This window comes from Columba livia, chromosome 5 (genome assembly GCF_036013475.1).
Source record: "Columba livia isolate bColLiv1 breed racing homer chromosome 5, bColLiv1.pat.W.v2, whole genome shotgun sequence".
Taxonomy (NCBI): domain Eukaryota; kingdom Metazoa; phylum Chordata; class Aves; order Columbiformes; family Columbidae; genus Columba; species Columba livia.
The window spans coordinates 64906086-64925603 of NC_088606.1; the positions used below are offsets into that span (position 1 = coordinate 64906086).

At 45.0% G+C, this 19518-nt stretch overlaps 1 protein-coding gene and 1 long non-coding RNA gene across 2 annotated transcripts in view; one reads left to right on the plus strand and one right to left on the minus strand.

The window, feature by feature from the left end:
* The window catches only part of LOC110365161 (uncharacterized), an 87680-nt gene that overhangs the window by 67929 nt on the left and 233 nt on the right, over positions 1-19518 (minus strand). The gene's annotated exons all lie outside the window — the stretch shown is intronic.
* Positions 13163-17852, plus strand: DBX1 (developing brain homeobox 1). Its single transcript, XM_005511062.3, has 4 exons — positions 13163-13701; positions 14183-14284; positions 15945-16147; positions 16425-17852. The coding sequence occupies exons 1-4, from the start codon at positions 13347-13349 to the stop codon at positions 16797-16799; spliced, it is 1035 nt and encodes a 344-aa protein (XP_005511119.1). The 5' UTR covers positions 13163-13346; the 3' UTR covers positions 16800-17852.

Below are 19518 nucleotides of genomic sequence, written 5' to 3' on the forward strand. Positions count from 1 at the left end.
GACCCTCATTTGATCATTGACACTTGGTTAAAGTTGGTCTCTCACCTACACTTCTTCAATGTGTTTTCTTACAGTGTCCTTGTCAATTATGGCCAAGTGCACTCCTGTTGGAACAGGAGTATTTTAGCAGCACGCGGCATTGCTTCTGACTTCTCTTTGCATAGCAGAGGAGACTGCAATATTAATACAGTAATGCTGAGGATGCAGAATGTGCATAGGCCTTGATGGGCAAGACTGGTGGCTGACAAAGGTGGTAGACAGAACATCTCCTGTATGGGGCTACATCTTGAGCCTGCGTATGTCAAGAAGTGATGCAGAGGAAGAAAACTTCTTTTGCTCTTTCTTCATATCTTGTATAACTTTGTAAGAACCAAGCAGAAAGTTTCTCTATTCAGTTTGGAGATATGACTTCAGCCTCTCCTTCCATCCTATCTCTTCTCCTGGTACTGAATTTATCAGCCAACTTTAAGAATGAGCAATTATCTTTAACAGCTGATGTAAGTAGTCCCAGAGTACTAACTCGTGTGTTGTGATCCTGTTTGTTTTCATTTGCTATCCTATATCACCAAGTTTCAAATTGTGTGATACAGATTCATTAACCTGAATATAAAAAAATATCCCCTCTTTGGATGTGATCAGTACAACCCTTTCACTCTTTTCCAGTTTCTACATCCTTACGTGGTGAATGGCACTTTAAAATATTTCGCACGCACAAAATAGAAGATAAGATCATATCGCAGATACGTCACAAATTCCACTCCCTCCCCAAAAGTTCTTCTGTCAAATAAAGGTGATTTGGTGAAAACTCTAACGCCCTCTGTGTCAGCCATGGTGATGAGCACAGCATAACAATGGTAGATAAAGAAAAACTGAACCACGCCTGATCTGACAGGCAAGTATCAGGGTATCTGCCTATTTGCAAAATGTCTCATGTTTCCATGTGAACATTGCTGAGCGAGCCAATGCCCTTGCTTAGCAATGATTTAATTTACATGCCCTCAGAATGAGGTCATATCAATATCATGCACGATCTCTATCAGCTTTACAGATGCCTTAACCTGAGAACGCTCAAGCTCTCTGAGACCCATTCATACTTGGCAGATTGATATGGTAACTGACAATTCACCGCCATCCAAGTGTATCTGAGAACACAAAGCTCACATAAATATTGTTGAGCATATCCCATTGTTGGTTATTTAATTCTGCCGTTCAACTTCCTACAGCTCTGAGAGGAAGATCATTTCTCTCCGTGCCATATATCTGACTTACCCATCAGACACGAAAAGCTCCTTGTTTCCTTTTTACCAGTAATGAACTGTGCTAGAAGTGTCAAACACAGGTTTGTTCAACCCCAACCAACAATGTGAAACATTAAAGTACGGGTGGACAGAGACCAGCAAGGAGGCCTGGCTACAAGCTGGGCTGCCTAACTCACGCTAAAACAGCTTGTAATGGTGTTTCTACATTCAAAAAGCTCTAGAAGGAAGCACGAAGACCTACCTGTGATACCTTTTCTTCTGCAGTTTCATAAACTGACCTGCCTGTTTACCCAACCTAAGCCCTTACCAGAGGCAACTGTGAGCAAACAGCTTGTACATCATACAAACAGTATTTTCATACAGTCTGTACTCATGGATTTCCAGTCCAGAAATGCCCACCTGACCCTTCACTCTGGGTTTATTACACTCACCTTAGCCTCTTTCTCTCTGTGTGACAGCTCTGGGATAGAAAGACATGAAGAGAAGAACTAAGAAAAAATGAGGGTTGGGGGGAGAAAGTCTTTAAAACTCATTGCTTTCAAAGTTACCCTGGAACAAATATTCCTGACTGATAAGTCTGGTTGTAGGATGCACACCACTCTAACTGCGATCCTCCTCTCTCCACTGCATGGACTCCAGCCCTTGCATTGCACCCTGCACTAGGTTACAGCTTGCTACAACACCTGGAAATGACTTGGTTTTGTTTCCGCTGGTTATCTTTCTGCCGGGAAACAGGATCTGTTAAGCACCAGAGATGACACAGAGAACCAGGAGCTTATGCAGCCAGGAGAAAGACAGGGGTGATGCTGGAGGAACCAGACCTTCTCCATCCAGCAGCAGGCAGCTGCCAAACTGGCTGGAGAGCCCTGATGGGAAATGCAAGGAAGCCTTGGCACAAGGTCTGACCTGAATTGTGCACACCTGAGACATCCATAAAACTACAGTTCAGGTGCAGCTGGCAACACTCCTACAAAACATCATTTCCCATGTGTGAACATGCTTCCAGATGACCTACAAATTACAATATTCCTGACTAGGACATAAACAATTTCTTACATTGTCATTTGTTTTAGAGTAACTATAATCCACAATATCAATTGGATTCTTCCCAAGTATATTAATTAAAAGTTTTCATTGGGAATAGCCACAGTGAGCTTTCTCAAGTCATATCTGAAGAGGGTAGGTGGGACATCTCCTGTCCCCACTGCCTGTACTTGAAGTTGTTAGATATTATAATAGCAGAATCAACTGAAGTCAAAGTGAAAACTTTGGTAGTCTGCAGTAGGGGCATGTTCACTTGACAACTTCAATCTTAGTAGATACTTTAAAACTCAAATGAGTCCAAGTAACAGCCCAACTTTTCTGTAAATACTCAACTCATTCTAGAGAATATAGAGCTGAAGGTTCCCATTATACATATGTGCTATAATTGCATCCTAACATCCTTGCTTGAAGGTTTACATTTTGCTTAATTAAAGCACTTTTTTTCCCCTCACTAGCAAAATGTCTAAAGATTTCAATGAGAGCAGGATTTGGATTATTTTTTGAAGCTTCTTCCTGCTGTGTTTTGTGAGTTTCACACAGTTCTGTCCACTCAATGGACCCAAACATGATCCACAAAAGTCATAGTATCTGTGTGCAAACATAAAAACCTTTGCCAGTCAAACACCGCAGTTGTGTGGATAGTGAGGAAAACAAAACGAACAGACAAAACAAACACACACCAAATTTTAAAAAGCCCTATATAACAGTTTATACAGGCAATAGAGACGCACATTGTTCGACCTGAAAATTTAGGCAAAAGTGGGATGTGATAGAATACCATGTGGGAGCTGCTGTGCATGCGTCTGGGTGCACACACTGCTGTATATTGTCCTCGGTGACAAGGATGTGCTTCAGGTGTCACCTGCAGAAGTGAGATGCTGCAGAGACCTGTTGCAGGGGGAAAAAGCCCTTTTTCTCTTGGGTCTCTGCTCATCAAGACCCACTCACTCTCCCATCCCTCATGATGCTGTTATGACATATGTAGCTAGCAGAACCATGACCTTTAATTCCCCTATAGCAAATGATAACCAGGCGTACACACAAATAACATTTACGTTTCAAGCGAATTCGGTTCTCCTAGTTCTTTTTCTCCCCACATCACTGCAGTTCAACTTTTCCTCCACCTTCACACTATGTCTTCATTATTTAGGCTTCATTTTTATTAAATATCAAAAATGATAAAGGATACCATTGTTTTAACTACTGAAAGCAGCACTATTTACATCAAATACAAAACTGTAAGTGTAACTAGACATCAGAACACAATTTTCTTTCAGGAGGGTGTCAGACTTCCATGTGAACAAGTTTAGCCTTCAGTTTTGCACATCAGGGTCGGGGGGAAAAGAAATGGCTTCAGGAGCCCTATAGAGGAGCTTTTGCTTCCCTGACTTCTCACACATTATTCTTTCAAATGAATTTAAAGCTTTTCTTGTCCAAATCCCCAAAAAAAAAAAAAAAAAAAGTAACCACACTGCAGTTTTCCTACTATTATGCAAATAGATTAATCAGCCAACGCTCCAGTGAGAATTAATTTATATTTGAATCAAATGAGGCCTTGGATTCTTTATAACCCAACCCCCGGGCCAAGGCCTGGGCTAGGTAGCAACCTCATATTATTCATTTGACGAAATGTGAACTGACATAAATACCATGGCTAACTTTCAATCCGATTACCCCGTTACCTCACATCAATGCTCTCCCAGCCATCAGCCTCTCGCGTCCCTCCTTTCACCAGCGCAGCCAACAACTGACAACTCCTCCCTGATAAACAAGCACCCACGCCGTCACCTCGGACCCCCACTCTTAACCCATCATCCCTGCTCAATGGACCTTATTGGACAAGGTACTTTATTTTGTTTGTAGAAATCGGGGGGGAACTAAACAGCACAAAAATACTGTTTTGCTTGGGCTGCAATTCAAAGCTGCCCTTTCAGAGCTGCAGAGCACTTGAGGCACTAACAATAACCATCTAAAAATATAGGAGCATCATCTCCTTACATACATATATATGTATGCACACGCACACATTTAATACAGTCGCCAGCATCTGCTATCTTTCATACTCTCCCTAACCCTTAAAAAAAAAGAGTAAAACAATGTTTTGGGCTACTATGTGCAAAGGTCAATGTAAAGCGAACCCACATTTTACACAGCACCTTTATACTAAACTCATGTTGACAACCACTAAATTCTTTCTATTGCCCTGCACAGGAACTTGTTTTTTAAAAACCTTTTATTTTTTAAATTTCTTTAAAACTGTAAGCGTTTAAAAAGCTTGGCTAAACAATCCACCAGGTGTGAGAAAAGGCTTTTCTAGGCAAGCAGCTCTGTGTCAGGAAACCTACACTTAGTAATTAGATTAGCAAACAAGGACTGAATAGCTCTGATCAAAATATCTCCCCCCACCCCATATTGTTTATAGAGCATAACTGATAACTAAGCTTCTCTAGTCATGGTTAGAATCTACTTTAAAATGGGGGTCCTGCGTACATTGGAATTTAAATTAAGAGGAAAAGAAAACAAAGTGCACATTCTTAAAAAGCTATGAGTAATTACTTGGCTGTCTTGCTTAAACAAAGCTTTACTTGAAAATGTAAGTCATAAAACAAACCCTATGATTTAAGGGCAGGTCTTCAGGAGAGTGCCACTTAAAACACATCTAAGCTACAAAGTTAAAGATGTAGTTTTTACCTTAAGGACACACGTCACAGTGACCAGGCCAGGGCAGCAGGAGGACAATCCTCTTGGCCACATGGCCCCAGATCAGGGAACATTTCAGATCCCTGGCATGAGCTGAAAAGAACCCATCCCTGGAAAACTACTCCAGTTGTCTTTCTTCATGGATTATTCCATGTGGCCAGACAGTATAGTTCTGTACCAGAGTCAGTTTCCCAACAGAAAAACCCAGTTTGAAAAGTAACAGCTCCCTGGAGACACTAAATGTGGGGTGATGAGGAGCTGCAATGTGTTGGAGACATCAGCCCTACCTGCTCCTTTAAGGAAGATGGTAAATGTAAAAGAAGCCCTGACAAGGTTCTTCCTAAAGCTTTTGTACAGAGCCGATGTATTTTTCTTGGAAATAGTCAAACTGTTTCACAGTCCTGTTCCATCTGCCCAGAGTGCAAATAACCCAGTTTTGAATTTCAATCTCAGCCCAACCCAGACCAGAGTCACTTCTGTTTTGTACTCCGGGGCCTGAAACCAGATTAAAACCCTGGTATGGATCTTTTCCCCAAATAAAGATATGTACTTGCGGAATCCTTCTGCTCAGATCAGTACGTCTTGAAAGTCCCGTAGTTATTTCATCCTTCTCAAAAAATCCTTTGAAATATTAGGGTTGGAGCCTCAGAACTGACATTGAGACTTCCATTTAAGGCCTTAGCCTGAACCTTTTAAAAGACATTAGAGAACTACCCCTTAGCCCAGGACATCCACAAATCTGGAGAGTGAAAATGGAGCTTAAAGCTGCAATAACCTCCTCTCTCCTGACTTTTTTGGATCTGATGAGTATTGGCCTGAATATGGCTCCTCAAAAAGAGCCATGTCCTGTGCCAGGACAACCTAACCTTACCAGATTTCCTCAAGTCAGTTTTAAAATCTGCTAAATCACATCCAATGCCCCTGAAGACCTTTCTAGAGACACGGGATTTGATGCTCTCCACCCTCTTACATTTCTAATGGAAAAGGAAAAGCAGAGGAAATTTTAAAAGACAAAATTCATGTCACGATAGCCAAAGATATGAATGCAACCACAAAAACATCGTATTCGTTAAGTAGTTCTTGTTTCTACAGGCATGACAAGAAACATGAGAAAACCCGTTTCAGACTATGAAGATGCCATTCAGAACTCCTGGCTGTCTAATTTTAAACTTCAGTCATCTTTGATATTTCCTCCTGCGGTACCAAAACACTCCTGACAAAGTACTGAAAAGAGACAAATACATTCAAATTCTTCTAGGGCTTAACCCCGCTGCATTGAAATTATCTTGAGTTTTGCCCCTGACTTCAGCCCTGACAGAACGAGCAACATTCTTGGGCCAAAGGCATGGGGAAAAGCTTTTCTACAACTTTCTTTATATACTTGCATTCTCCTTAGTCCTAGAGGTTTCTGTTTGCTTTCAGAAAGCTGCAGGCATCAATAGGCAATGCATTCCACCATGTATCTATCCAATCTCCTGGCTGGTGGAAAACAAGTAAGGCATTTTTTTCTGTTTGTCCAAAAGAAACACAATTTTCTGAGATGGAACATACTTTCTACAGGTTATCGAAACTCCCATGAGAAAGGTTCTGTTCTTTTCTATTTCAAGAAAGTTTTACAAGTGCAAGGGAAAGCCAAACCTCATCAGTTTTTTTCCCGGTGATAAAACCGCAAAGCCCTTCATCTCTGAACATCATGAAGCTGTACTGCTTGCAAAGCAGAGCCCAGAAGAAGGGCAGTCCTGTTCTGGTCTCCACGATGAGCCAAATGTTTTCTAAAGAGAACAACTCTTTGTCATGAGTGGAGATCCAGTGTAAAATCTATTTGCTTTATGAGGATCCAGTCATGCTGAATCCAGAGACCTACACTTGAGAATCTTGGAGAGATGTCCATGATGCATAAGTCTATGAAGTTAGTCACTATTGCTCCATTCTCCTTGGTTTTCTCTACCTGAAACACCACACTTGATAAAAACATCCTCAAAGGACAACAGAAACACAGCTACCTTCTCTCATTTGGGACAAATGAGGGACAAAATTTATCCACCCACTTCTTCAGTCAGAGCTCCAGAAATCAAACATAGTCCATATCAATAGCTTTCTATTCCTGGACAGGGTGGGTGGGGAAAAAGTGTTTTACCTTCCTCAAAGAAGCCCGTGTACAGCATTTTCCTCCATAGATGTACTACAGTTTGCCAGGGACCTATAGACATGGATATACCCATGGTCTGGAGCAGAATCATTTGACTGTGAATCCATTGCCCCAATGGACACCAGTGTAAGACTTCCAGGGTGAAATCACTATATGCCAAGGCAATGCAATAATAAAAAAAATCCCTATAACTTTATTATTATTATTATTATTATTATTATTATTATTATTATTATTTTATTTTAGGTATTCCCCCATTTTGATTCTAAGAGCATTGCAGTATCCCAACAAGGACATTTTGCATTTTTTGTCTTGCTAAGTAACTGTTACACAGTATTTGAGTTTCTGCTTTCCTTATCACATGGCTTTTGCTCCCACCAAAAGGTGTATAGGTCAATCCTTGTCAACAGAGCTTTTAGCACCTTCACATAGGACTCAAAGAGAGAAAAATGCTAGGTTTCGAAGAACATTCCTCCACACCTTTAAATCAGGAATATTCTTGCAGCAATTAGGTTCGTGCCAAGAAGCTGATATCTGCATGGTCAAAGCATTTGCACCAATTATGACAGTATGACTTGCAGGGTGATGGGGCACAGTGCAAGGAACTGGTTCATTAGAACCACTTTGGTGCCTACCTGGAAAACCCAAGACAGCCATTTCCTCCACCAGATCATATCACCTGAAGGGATTTTCACCCAGAAGGAGCAAAGAGAGCCTGCCAGCCCATCACAAACTTTCTGGCTACTCATCACCAGTACATAAATTAGGGAAGACTTTCAAATTAGGACAGTGTTTCCAAGTACCTGGGCTTTCACCAGCATGCCATGGGCTCTTCAGAGCTCTTAAACCATTCCAAGAGGCTTATGCCCCAGGAAAGTGCAGTGTCATTTGTTTGGCATGGTAAAAGTTGAGGGACTGAGGGCTAATGGTCTGGTTCTTTTAAGAAAAAGTGTAGAAAAAATAAAAGGTCCTGGTTAAATCCTACAGGGTAGTTAAATATTCATTCTGTTCTTCCTTCTCTGAGAGACAGAGCTCCAGCAGACAGAGGGGTGGACACCAACCCCTAAAAGACTGTGACCCCTCTTGCGGCAGGCATCAAGGGAACGCACGGGCTCAGGGACCCTCAGTTTAAGGTGACAGCAAACTGTCAGGTTTGCCAAAATCCACCCCAGGACACGTTCATTCTCCTGTTGAATTGCCCTGACAGAGTCCTTTCCTCCAAGAAAGCTTGTCCTTGCTATCGTAGCCTGGAGAATGGGGAACAGAAATGAGTGGAAAAAAATAACAGGATCCTCAACTCCCAGCACTTAAATCCTCCCAATGCCTAGAGATTTCAGTGAATCAGTGAGCAGAGAAATTTGCCACTGTCATAAGCAAAGGATCACCACTTTGGTTTGCACGGAGGTGGTAGTAGAAGATTTAAGACCTCATTTGAAAAAAAAACCAAACAATCACAGGATTTTTAATCTTTTTACCTACTTGAGTAAAATGAGAGAGATACATATTGAAGCAAAGAAACAGGAAAGTATGTTCTCTCGCTCTCCGTACTTCACCTGTGAAATTCTTGGGGCAGAGAGCACAACTAAAACAAGCAGGACCTTGGCCTCCAGCATCTGAGAATCCAAACATCCTCTGCCCAATTCCCAGCTAGTTTCCACCGTGCTAAATAATTATTAAGGCAGCAAATAAAACACCATATTGCATTTCGCAAATCCTAGCTTTCCCAACGTGCAAATCTTAGCTCATGAAAAGAGTTGTTTTTAGGGAAGTTGTGTTGTTTGTTTATTAGACAGATCAGTGGAGAAGAAAGAAGAGGGACTGTTCGACCCCGGATTATTTTTTTTTTGAAACAAAGGTGGAGGTTGGGGAGAGGATAAAACAGCAAAGTGGACAAAAACAATCAAATTTGGAAGAAAGGATGCAAATTAAACAGGCTTGGAAGGAGTTAGCAAAGCACAAGCAAGACGCAGAGACCAAACTAAAGTTAATTACTTTTGACATGATCGGATCATCTGGTTGCATTTCAGGCTGCGTGCACTCTGGGCTGGCCAGCATGAATGGCGAGGGAAAAGAAAGTAACTCTCCCCTCCAGGTCCCTTTGCCAAGTCTGGGCTGCGCGCTCTGTCCGAGATCCCTCTTTCTTTGCGCAGGGAGAGAGAGGGGGAGAGGGGAGAGAAACACAGTTAACCACCTGTCAGGGCTGAGGACACAATAAGGCAGCCCCCAAAAGAGCTTTTCATGCATGCGTAATATATTTGTTCAGCTATTCACTTAATGAAGCTGATAAATGTGATGCGAAACAATAGTCAAGTTAATCTATTTAGTAAAATGTTTTGAGACTCTCAGGCGATGTTAAGGAGGGTAGTGTGTTCGGGGACATTTTCATTTCAATACGCTCATCTCTCCCCTCTTAGGGGGGTTTCAAGCAACCTATGTGAATATAATTTCTTATAAATGTGTCTTTAATGGGTTTAATTCACCCTTGCCAGCTGTTTTTTTAGCTATTTTGTAAGAGCAAAACAAACGTGCCAGGCTTGGAAAGCTAGTTAAAATTAGTTTCGGTCACTGGGGCCAAGCTATATTTCCTGCAAACCATCTGCTTGATTGGCACAATAGAAGGATTTTCAAGAAAAGGGGGGGGATCTAGAAGAGCTTTGAACGAACCAACAGTTACTGTTCCTTGTGCTTGAATTCTAAAGGTGAAGCCTTAGGTGTCTTAATAGAGCTTCGCCCCCGCAGCCTCCATTCAAGCTCCCGGCGAGGTCGATAAGCATCGTTAGGGAGTCGGGACGCGCCGGGGACAGAGCATCCCTTCCCCCGGGAGAAAAATAATAATAATAATAATTTTAAAAATAAATTAAATAAAAGGTGTACACACATACACACGCTTCCTACGTAGCTTTGGAGAACGAGAAACCACGGGGCTGCGGACGGAGGCGGCGGAGCGGGGACTCCGCTCGGGGTCCTGGCTCTGGATGAGGGGGTAGAATTTGGCTTTCACCGGCCTGCGGGAAGCTCCGGGGACCGGCCCGGTTCGGGGGCTGGTCCTGCGTGGGGTGGTTTCCCCGTGGTGATTGAGACGTCGGGGCTGCCGGGGGAGCGGGACGGGTGCCGCCGAGCGCGGCTCCGCGGCTGCGGGCAGGCGCTGGCCCAGCCCCGGCTCTTTGGTCTCCGGATTTGAAGTGCTGGCTCTCCCAATTTCATGCGGATTACCAGCCTCGGACCGGGACACACGCAGGCTTCAAGACCTACACCACCCCCCCTCCCCCGCCCTCCTCGCTCCCGGTGGTTTTAGGGTTTATTTGTGGATTTTTTTTTTTTTTCTTCCTTTAGCGACAAAGAAAGTAAGTGACTTTTAAGAAATAAATTTGAAGATAACGACATTAAAATGAATGGCAGGAAGCACAAAACGGCATGAGCATAGGTCAAACGGCATTAGTCACAGGTTTTATCCTGAGACATTAGAATACCCTTTCTCTTAAATGATCACCGCCTTTGAAAAGAAATTTCCAAAGGAGATCACTTAAAATAAGATCCTTTCGTCTGATTTCTTGGTTTCTTATGGTCTATCTTCCCTTTCAATAGATGTCTAGTCCCTTTTGCCTTGGTGCTTAAGGAATTCTTTATGAGTGTGCTCAGACGCATCACAAGGAACTGGGTCCACGTGTGCCCCAGCATGCGTTTGACCCAACCTTCCAGAAAATGTCAGACCCCCTTTTTTAAACCAGAGAAATTAGCAGCAGTTGGTCTATAGTCAGGCAAAATGCCCCCAATGTATATGTAAAGAAAGGAGTAAATCATCTCAAAGGAAACCTATAATGACTGTAAAAAACTAAGTGTTCTCGGATCCGCCCGGGCTGCTCCGAGGAGCCGGAGCTGTGCTGGGAAAAGCCGAGTTGCGGTGGGGGGGGGGCGGGGAAGTGGGCTAGGGGGGTGCAAATCAATTCTTTTATCAGGAACTCCCTGTTTGCATTTTCCATCCGCTCCCGTCCCGCTCGCTTGCTAAGTGACACCTTGAGAGCAGCCATGCGTATAAACGGGCTTGAGATCACTCCGGAGCGGGGGCGAGAAGAAAGCAAAACCCGGAGCTGGATGGGGCGGCCCCCGCTGCTCCCCCCACCCCGACACCCGTCGCGGTGTCCGGCGGGGACGCGGGGCAGGTGCCGGGGACCCGCCGCCAACCCCTGAACCCTTTTAGGCTCAGCCCTCGCCTTCCTGCCCTGTTTTCTTTACCTGCTAAGCGTCAAGATTAACAAAACTGGGGAGGGGCGGGGCTGGGGGGGGTGGAACTCCAGCGAGGTTTTGTTTCGAAGTGATGCTTTCAGACAGCGGATCTTCCAAGTCAGCCTTCTGCAGATGCTCATCTGCTGGAGGCCGGCGTACAGCACCGGGAAAGCTTGTCAGGATCATACAATTTCGAGGGCTGATTGCGTCCTCCCTAATAAATAACTTTTTGATTTGAATCAAGGGAGAGGTTTAACAGGCTTTCTTTCTTCCCTAATGTGATATAAATCGCAGATGCACTTTTATTGCATGGTTAAAGCATCGACATGGAGATAATCGACACAAAACGTCCGGACAAAAACCATCGAGAGAAATAAAGCTGGTTAATAAGATTTTTGAGAAAGCTTTGTGTTAAAAAGTAAAAAGGGAAAACAGCTGAAGGTGACAGTTAGTTCATGGTTAATAGGATAAAGGCTGCATGGTTGAGCTGCACACTTCTGCTTGCAAAGGTTCAGCCACACCAAAGGACTGAATGGGGTGCTTTTAAAACATAGGACATTTAACACATCTGTTATCGTCTTTAACAGAGAAATCAGGTAAAACCGCTCTCAATAGTCGCTTTCATCACCCAGCTCCAAAGGATATTAACTACACTCGCGCCTATTTCCATATTTGCCACCGCAAACAAAACCTCGCTGCCAGAAAGAAATCCCTATTTTCTACTTTTCCGTTAGACGATGTCATTTGTCCCTCACACCAAAGTTGAGGGACTTCGGGCTCTGTGGCACCGAGCTGAATACACCTCCAGAAATTCTGCGCATGCACACAGATAAAAAGCGAATTCAGGTGAATTTGACGGCGTCCAGGAGACTTTGAGCCACCGACACCGATAAAACCGAGCCTAGCTCAGACTACTTCAGCCAAAAGCACCCAAATGCTACGACGTTCCCTTAATTTCTTAATGCAGATGAGCTTAAAAGGACCATCAGACTGAGAACCTGAGGGGGCTGCTCCGATCCCCTAAAGCTGTTCGGATCTTTTCTATGTTCAATGCTCAGGTTTTCTGGGAGCAAGGTTCTTATCGGCTACAATAAGGTTCACATTTCGGTCCGATATGGGCAAGCTCAGCCCCTAGAGCACACGCACACAAGACTCTTACGAAGGTCGGATCCTGAAAGTAGAAGGTAGCACATCCAACTCACTTTATGCCGGACCTTTGACGTGCAGGTAGAAAAATAACCGCAACCACACGCACAAATTTTGCCGCATACTAATAGCAGAGGGCAGAACGCGCTCAAATCACGACGGGATCCGCTCTCCGAATATTTCCCCCCATCGCCCAACAGAGCTTAGTTCCACGTTTTCTAATTTGTATTTTCCATTCCACAAAACCCGTGCTTTTCTGGGAGCCCGCAGATAAATTTATATGAATATTTATTGGTTTATTTCCTAAACTCAGCAGGGGAGCAGCAAATAAATTTAGTGCTTTCTTTAAATAATTCCCTTTCTACGAGGCAAGATGTCATTCGAAACTTTTAAATAGGCATTTAATTAGCCTGTGTGTGTTGCCTCTGAACAAAACCCTGCTGGGAGCCTTTGGAGCGCTGTATTCCAAAGAGGCGGTCAATATGCAAAATTGATGACTACACTTTCTTTGTGGCGGGGCCATTGTGCCCCGGTTGCTTATGAAGTCTAATCCAATCATAAATTGCAGCCCCGGACCAATGGAGAAGCCCGGAGCTCGCCCTGAATGAAGCTCAAGTGGAGAACTTTGTTGAACCCCATTGTTGGGGCTGTCACTTTTGAAAGAGCCACGGCGGGGCTGACCACTATAAAACCCATCGTCTAGGAGGAAGGGGCAGAGAGAACCCCGCTAGGCTTGCTGGCTGGATCTTTACTAAATTTCAAAGCAGAAAAAAAAGAAACAAAACACCAAAAGCAAACAAACAAACAAACGAGCGGCCCCAGGGATGATGTTCCCCAGCCTCATCGCTCCGCCGGCTGGCTACCCCAGCCTCCTCCGGCCGACTCCAACCCTCACCTTGCCTCAATCTCTGCAGTCAGCTTTTTCCAGCCATTCCAGCTTCCTGGTGGAAGATTTGATCCGGATCAGCAGGCCCACCAGCTACCTGCCCAGGACTGCCCCCCCGCCCAGCATGTCCCCTCCAACCTCAGCCTCCAGGACGGACTCGGGGACGCCGGAGCTCGCCAGCTCCACCACGGCCGCCGGCTCCAGGAGGATCTGTTCGCCACAGACTTCCAGCAGCGACTCCACTTTCCTGAAGTTTGGGGTCAACGCCATCCTCTCCTCCGCCCCCCGCACCGGTAAGCGGCCCGATCCCGGTCCGTGGCTCCGGGGAACTCACCGGCGACAGGAGGGAAGGTGGCGGGGTTGGGGGGGAAAAGGAGGGAGGCGGTTTAGGAAAGGGAGGGAGAACCTAGTACCGAGTGGCAGAACTCTCCGGCAGCGCTCACATCGAAGGGCGATGGGGAGCGCTGGCGGGCTGCTGGTCGCCCCTCTGCCGCCTCCGGACAGGCAGGAGAAGCAGGGGGTCCCTCAGCGGGGTCCCACAGACGGGTCTCCTGACTGACTCTGCCTTCCCGGGTGCCGCTTTGCCGGCAAAACCATCGCAGCGATATCGCCGCTTTTGCCTGACGGCTCCGAGCTCAGTCTGACTCGTTTTTGGGGGGCGGGGGGAAGTATCACCGCATTGATCCCCAGACCAAGCTACAGACCCAGCCGTGCCGTCGATCGAGTGCAACTGGTGGTAACCCTCTGCTTAATTTCGTTTTATTTATTTACTAGAAACTTCCCCTGCGTTGCTTCAGAGCGTCCCTCCAAAGACTTTTTCCTTCCCGTACTTTGAAGGATCCTTCCAGCCCTTTATCAGATCTTCCTATTTCCCAGGTAGGTCTTTCAAAGTCTCTCCCTCTCCAGGCACAGCCCAGCAATAATTCTCCGTCCCCCTCCCACAACGGGGGTTATGCTCTAGTTCAGAGGTTGGATGGAGTACAACATTCAAGCATCAGTCGCGCCAATTTGATGCCCGATTTAGCACAGGCAGTGACCGCTTGACATTCCCCTGCCCGCTCCCCCCGCTGATCGCCAAATTAGCCGGGATTGTCACGGTCCCAAGGCGAGGCAGGTCGTCCCCCCCCCAACTCCTCCCTCACGGGCAGCCCCTCCCGCCCGCGGCCGCTTTCAGCACCACGAGGGGAGCGGTCAGCTCCCGCCGCTCCGCGCCCGCGCAAACCCCGCGCAGGCGAAGGGAGGCAGCGCGCTGCTCTGCAAACCTGCGCTCCCCTGCGAACCTCAGCCCTCCTGCACACCTGCGCTCCGCCCTGTTTCCCCCGTCCCCTCCCCAAATCTTGCCTCCCCCCCGCCCCGCGCTGACATGCGGATGGAGCGCACGGCGTGACTCCCTTCCACGTACCGACCCTCCCCTCTTCCCCTCGGGCTTATCGCTTGGCGTTCAGACCATCATTGGTTATTCAAACAACAAGGTCTCGGCGAGAAAGCAAGGCTACAGGGGTAGGATTCTTACAGCACTGAAGTATTATGATGCTGAGGGAACAATTAAAAAAATCTAATTACACAAACAAGCTATTAATTTAAAAAGAAAACAGGGAAGGGGAGAGAGGGGAAAAAAATAACCCAAGCTCTTCCATTCATCCTCCGGATAATGGAATTTGCTTCCTTTCTCCAGCTTGTGAATAGCCTAACAAAAACAACTTGAGCTTTATAAATAGCTTTTCATGTCCATTTAATGAAAATGATTTGGGGAAAGGGACGATTGTGCCATCAGTATTCTCCCGAGGAGCCTGGCATGCCGTTGTGTTTAGTTTGAAAGTGTAAATCTCTTTTGTTCCAATAATATATGGCGTTAGCTGCTTGTCCTCAGTCTTTTTCTGTTAGTTCATTACTACACAATTACCATTCACGCTTCATTAGCATCTCTGTCTCTCTTGGGGAGGTCCCCCCCCTTTTTTTTTTTTAAGGAGAAACTCTGCCCTTTTTATCATACCAATGCCATTGGGAACTAGGCAATGTGCTAATTAGCTGTTACTTTTCATGTCTTCGGCTTGAATCCTCCAACTTTGGAGGGGTGGGGGGGAGAAGAGATTAATATAAAAAGATGAATACTGATTGATCAAAACTGCATCTGAAGAGGAGCGGTTTTGTTCAGAATCAGAAAAGTCCTCATTTTCATCTCGAGCATAATAAAGCATCTTAAAATATAAAAGCATCTGAAAAAAAAAAAACCCAAATGCTTCTGAGTGGGAGGGAAAGCTTTTTTATTATACCTCTATCTTAGCCGGTACGCCTCGCTTTGCCTTTTCAGGCCAGAGACCTTTGAATCTCCCAACAAAACCGGCCACTATTGATCCATTTTACACGTTTGAGTTGATAGATCTAATCCCAGCGATCGCTGGCTGAAAGGGGGGGTGGTGCTTAGTTAAGCCTAAATCTCCTTTTCACGACCCCAGGTTGATGGGTGCCCACCCAAAGGGAGGGGGGCGGTGGGGGCTGGTCCTGCTCTGCTCAGTGCTGTGTGTCCACCCCACAGCTGCCTCCGCCGTGGTCCCCATCCCCGGGACCTTCTCCTGGCCGCTGGCCGCCCGTGGCAAACCCCGCCGGGGGATGCTGCGCCGCGCCGTCTTCTCCGACGTGCAGCGCAAGGCGCTGGAGAAGATGTTCCAGAAGCAGAAGTACATCAGCAAACCTGACAGGAAGAAGCTGGCGGCCAAGCTGGGCCTCAAGGACTCGCAGGTGAGAGAAGCAGCGGGTGGGGAAGGCAGAGGGGGTGTGTGGGGATCTGGGCTGCCCACCTCTGCGGCAGCTTGAGAGAAGGGGAGGAAAATGGGACCAGGATGGACCATGGCCTTATTGCCCCCTAGCCCCTCTCCTAGGGTTTCCAAAGGTCAGGTTTAGTGGTTCCCGTTAGCTTTGGTTGGGCACAAGCAGGGTTTCAAGCATGCAACAAAAGGGCTTTTCCTGGTCCCTGTGTTACTGAACTGTTTCATTTCTGTTTTGCTTCATCCCTCAGGTGAAGATCTGGTTCCAGAACAGGAGGATGAAGTGGAGAAACTCCAAAGAAAGAGAGCTCCTCTCTTCTGGTGGCTGCAGAGAACAGACTCTACCCACCAAGTTCAACCCTCACCCAGACCTCAGTGACGTGGGCAAGAAATGTTCAGGAGAGGAGGAGGAGGAGGAAGTTCCCCCCGTGTGCCCACCCAGCCCCCGGCATCCTTTAACCTACCACCAGTCCCCAGAACATCTACACTTGAGGGACAGACTGGACTCCCATACGTCTCCTTCTCCATCCCATTCTAGCAGCCCCAGCAAACCTTCAGACTTCTCAGACTCAGAGGAAGAGGATGATGAAGGGGAAGATGAAGAGGAGGAGATTACGGTCTCTTAGATCACTCTGCCTGCCCCTACCGTCACACGGGGACATTGCAAAGTTGTAAATAAAACAGAATCCTATAAATTGAAGAGGTGATGTCCCACCCAAAAGTCCACATACTTCTCCAGAGCAGGTTCTTCATCGCATAGCTGCAAGGCTTTCTACTTATAGCTATTCCTTATTTTTTTTACCCCATGTCGAGGTTTCTATATTCATAGCATCTGCTAAGCTTTTCATAACTTTATCTGCTTAACATCAACATCTGCTCAATTAGGTGCTTTCTCTTGAAAGCAAGCAACAGGTAACTCCTCACTTTATAGCAGGGAGGAAAGTACATCCTGTTGAGAGGGGAAACTTTTTCTCCAAATAAGAAACAACAAAAAAATACAATATAGATGCTGTGACCACTTTCACTACCTTTCAAGTGAATTTCCAGCTACTATTAAGATTTCAAAACAGCAAAGTCTGGTCTGAACCAGCAACCCTTCCGTCCAAAAATGACATTATTGAAGGACACAGAACAAACGCTGTCTCCCTTCTCACCCCAAATAGCACAATACTTGCACAGCACAACCACGGAAATCCCTGGAATGACTTCTAATGTATAATGCAAGTTTGCCTCGTGTAATGGCAACCGTATATATTTATATGTTTTTCATTTTAATTTATGCATCAATATTGCATTGGGAGCTCTGTCTAACCCATCTTTTTTGCCCACAAGCCTGTGCTTATTTTCCACTTTGCTTCTGCTCTCCATGATGTGGACAGAGGAAAGTGGATATGCCTCTTTGATTTTTGACTGAACTTTGCTGTCTTTGCACAGCTTATATGAACTGTACACTATTTTGTACACTTACTCTGTATGGATGTTTTATACCAAGGTTATTGTGAATGAACATAACAATGGCTCAAGATTTCTCTCCTTTTTTTAATTAAATGACAGCTAAAGTACAGACAAGTGTAGCTGTTTAATTGTGTAACTTATAAAGAAATGCTTTTATTTTGTATTTTACCATGTACAGACTTTAAATATGTATATATAATAAAGTAAATGATTGCCAAATAAAAGAGTAGATTTCCAAGTTTGATCATTCAGTAGTACTTGATTTCTGTTTACAGGTTGTGTCTGGGACTGAGCGGAGTAAGAAAAGAAAACTACATTTTGTCAACAGCGCAGTGATTCGATAAGAATTCATCAGCTTCAAATTAAGTAAACTTACAAGAATATCTACCTGCATTTTAACTAAGGAGTGACCCCACCAAAGGATTAAAGATTGTCTGCAGTTAAAATGAATACAGGTTTTCCTCCTTTGCACTTAAATGCAACTTAATGTCTGCTGTGCTCCCTCCAAAAGCTCTTCTGACCCTACTCCTTCCTTCCAGTTATTGCTCAGGGGGTGAACACTTGCCCTGCATGATCCTGCTAAGACACTATGGTTTGTAGACTGGGAACATGTAGTTAGAATATTATCATAGGGTAGAGAAGCAGAATGGAAAAGATAGTCTTAAGACAGCTCTTCAACCTCGATTCCAGTGAAGAATCACTTCTACAACGCAAGGCAAACCCATAAATGCATTTAGATTCAAATACACATTACAGAAATATCAACGTTCTCCTCCTTGCATACAGGTAGCACAATTCTGCTGAAACAGAGAGTTCATTTTGAAGCTTATTTTCTGCTCTACAGACTCTAATGCCCACCACTCATGGTGTGCTAAAAGAAAAGAAATAAATGCAGCAGATATCACCCAAACACAACTGTCCCTGTGTGCTCCATTGCCACGGCCTCAAGAAAAGGCAGGAAAGGGAGAAGAGAATGATTCTCCTTGAAAGGGACCTACAACCGTCATCTAGTCCTGACCAGAAATAAAGCACGATAATAAGGACGTTGCCCAGATGTATCGGGAACACTCCAGGCATAGGGCACCAACCACCCCTCTAGGAAGCCTGTTCCAGGTCTCCAGCTGCTCTGCAATTTAGGCAATTGGACACAGGTAACCCGGGACACATCGTCACTGTGATCATCTTCAACCCCTCTAACACCTTGCAGCCATTAGCAGTTGATAACACACACCTGAGATAGCAGGGCAGTGTTTATCCCACAAAACACAAAAGAAAGTGGAACAGCCAATATGTTGTTGTTGTGGGGTTTTTTTTAAGAAAAAACAAAACAAAACTACAACACCTTTTTCCAAAACAGAAGCACAGAAGTATACCTAAAAGGTCACACAAACACAAGTTAAACAGCAACTGGCACAGTCTACCCAAATGCTCGTCCAGGCTCAAAAGAGCTGTTGCATTCATTATCAACAATGTATATATTGGAGAATGAATTGTTACCCAGCTATTGACTCCTTAAGTGATAGAGCACACCACAACAATTACCTATACCTTAAATTTTGCTAGTACAATAAGCAGAAGACCATAGTTAACTGACCTATAAAGACAGATCTAATTCAAAACACATATTTTGTTTTAAAATTCATTGGCTACTCCAGAAACCATGGGTACCATCACGCACACACCACAATACTCAAGAAAGGAGCATGTTCCAAACAACAACAGATTATCACTTATAAATAATCCCTTCTGATTCAATGTTCAACAGAAGCTACTAATTATCTGACACCCTCTGCTCTTTACAGCTTGTCTGCACTTAGAACGTTACCAAAACCAGTTATTTCAGACTAACCCTTTCACCAGGAGTGCTATTACATCTTATTCTGCCACGCA

Coding starts and splice junctions, on each gene's coding strand:
- DBX1 (XM_005511062.3), top strand. CDS start 13,347: ATGATGTTCCCCAGCCTCATCGCTCCGCCGGCTGGCTACCCCAGCCTC. Junction 13,702..14,182: donor CTCCTCCGCCCCCCGCACCG/GTAAGCGGCCCG, acceptor TTTATTTACTAG/AAACTTCCCCTGCGTTGCTT. Junction 16,148..16,424: donor TGGGCCTCAAGGACTCGCAG/GTGAGAGAAGCA, acceptor TTCATCCCTCAG/GTGAAGATCTGGTTCCAGAA.